General features: G+C 42.7%; 1 protein-coding gene across 1 annotated transcript; it reads right to left on the reverse strand.

Annotated features, from left to right (window-relative positions):
- Nucleotides 1-31: 31 nt before the first annotated feature.
- Nucleotides 32-712, reverse strand: LOC121938704 (mucin-2-like). Its single transcript, XM_042481876.1, has 3 exons — nucleotides 652-712; nucleotides 247-502; nucleotides 32-152 (listed from the first exon to the last, which is right to left on the reverse strand). Exons 1-3 carry the CDS (start codon nucleotides 710-712, stop codon nucleotides 32-34), a joined length of 438 nt encoding a protein of 145 aa, XP_042337810.1.
- Nucleotides 713-979: the final 267 nt, after the last annotated feature.

Raw genomic sequence — 979 nt, forward strand, 5'->3', positions numbered from 1 at the left:
ATTATTATCATTATTATTATTGCCTGGTGTATCATACCATGACTGCATCGTCCCCGTTCCACATGACAGTGATGCCGACTTTAGATTGGAGCTTGATGTAAACAGCATTTTTTTCCACTTGCACCCCTGCATTGTAGTATGGCAGTTTGATACTGGAGAAAAAAAATCTAATTATTATAATGCACAATCATCGCAGAGAAGAGAAGCACAGTTGCTTTCATGGGTTATATATTGTATTTAACTTACGGTTTGTCGTCGACAGTGACAACGTCCTTGGTGATGTGGAACAAAAGGTCATTGATGGTGACCACCACATAACTGACTGTAGGGTTTCCATCTTTGTCCGTCCTCTTCATGTGCACGGAGAACTCCTGGTAGGACTCGTGGCAATCGGACACCAGGTTGTACTCACACATTCCAGGGAACTGGTACACGTCGCCGTCGAACGTCTTGAAGTGCTCTCTGCCCCAAGTGCTGCAGATGCTGCTGACATGGTTGCGAACTGGAGAAGATTTCAAAGTGTAAAAAAACAATCTGAGTTACTAAATGCTCTAAGTGACAGACATCGAAGACAGTGATACAGATTATTGATGTACATGTATTAATAAAATGACCCACTGAGACAATGTCCAATAGCAACCCAAGTCTTACCCTGTCTGGCTTGGACATCGGTTACACTGACAACAGACAAAGCAAGGAAACACAACCACATGCTTGGCCACCTCATGGTTGCCGCTGTTGGCTTGTTTTCACCACAGCAGGTAATAGTCAGACTGCACATGACAGCCTTTTATATTTATACATGAATTACATTATAATATGTTCAAATAAGTATATGTTTTTATGACAGGATTATTGTCCAACCCTGTCACACCCAGAGTCAGCTGGGATATGCTTGAAGACGCAACACAGCACAGGATAGGCAGGTATAGATTACAGACATACGTATGAACAGCCCCAGTGTCAACAAGGCAGAATG

Source organism: Plectropomus leopardus, unplaced genomic scaffold (assembly GCF_008729295.1).
Source record: "Plectropomus leopardus isolate mb unplaced genomic scaffold, YSFRI_Pleo_2.0 unplaced_scaffold31222, whole genome shotgun sequence".
In the NCBI taxonomy this organism is placed as follows: Eukaryota; Metazoa; Chordata; class Actinopteri; order Perciformes; family Serranidae; genus Plectropomus; species Plectropomus leopardus.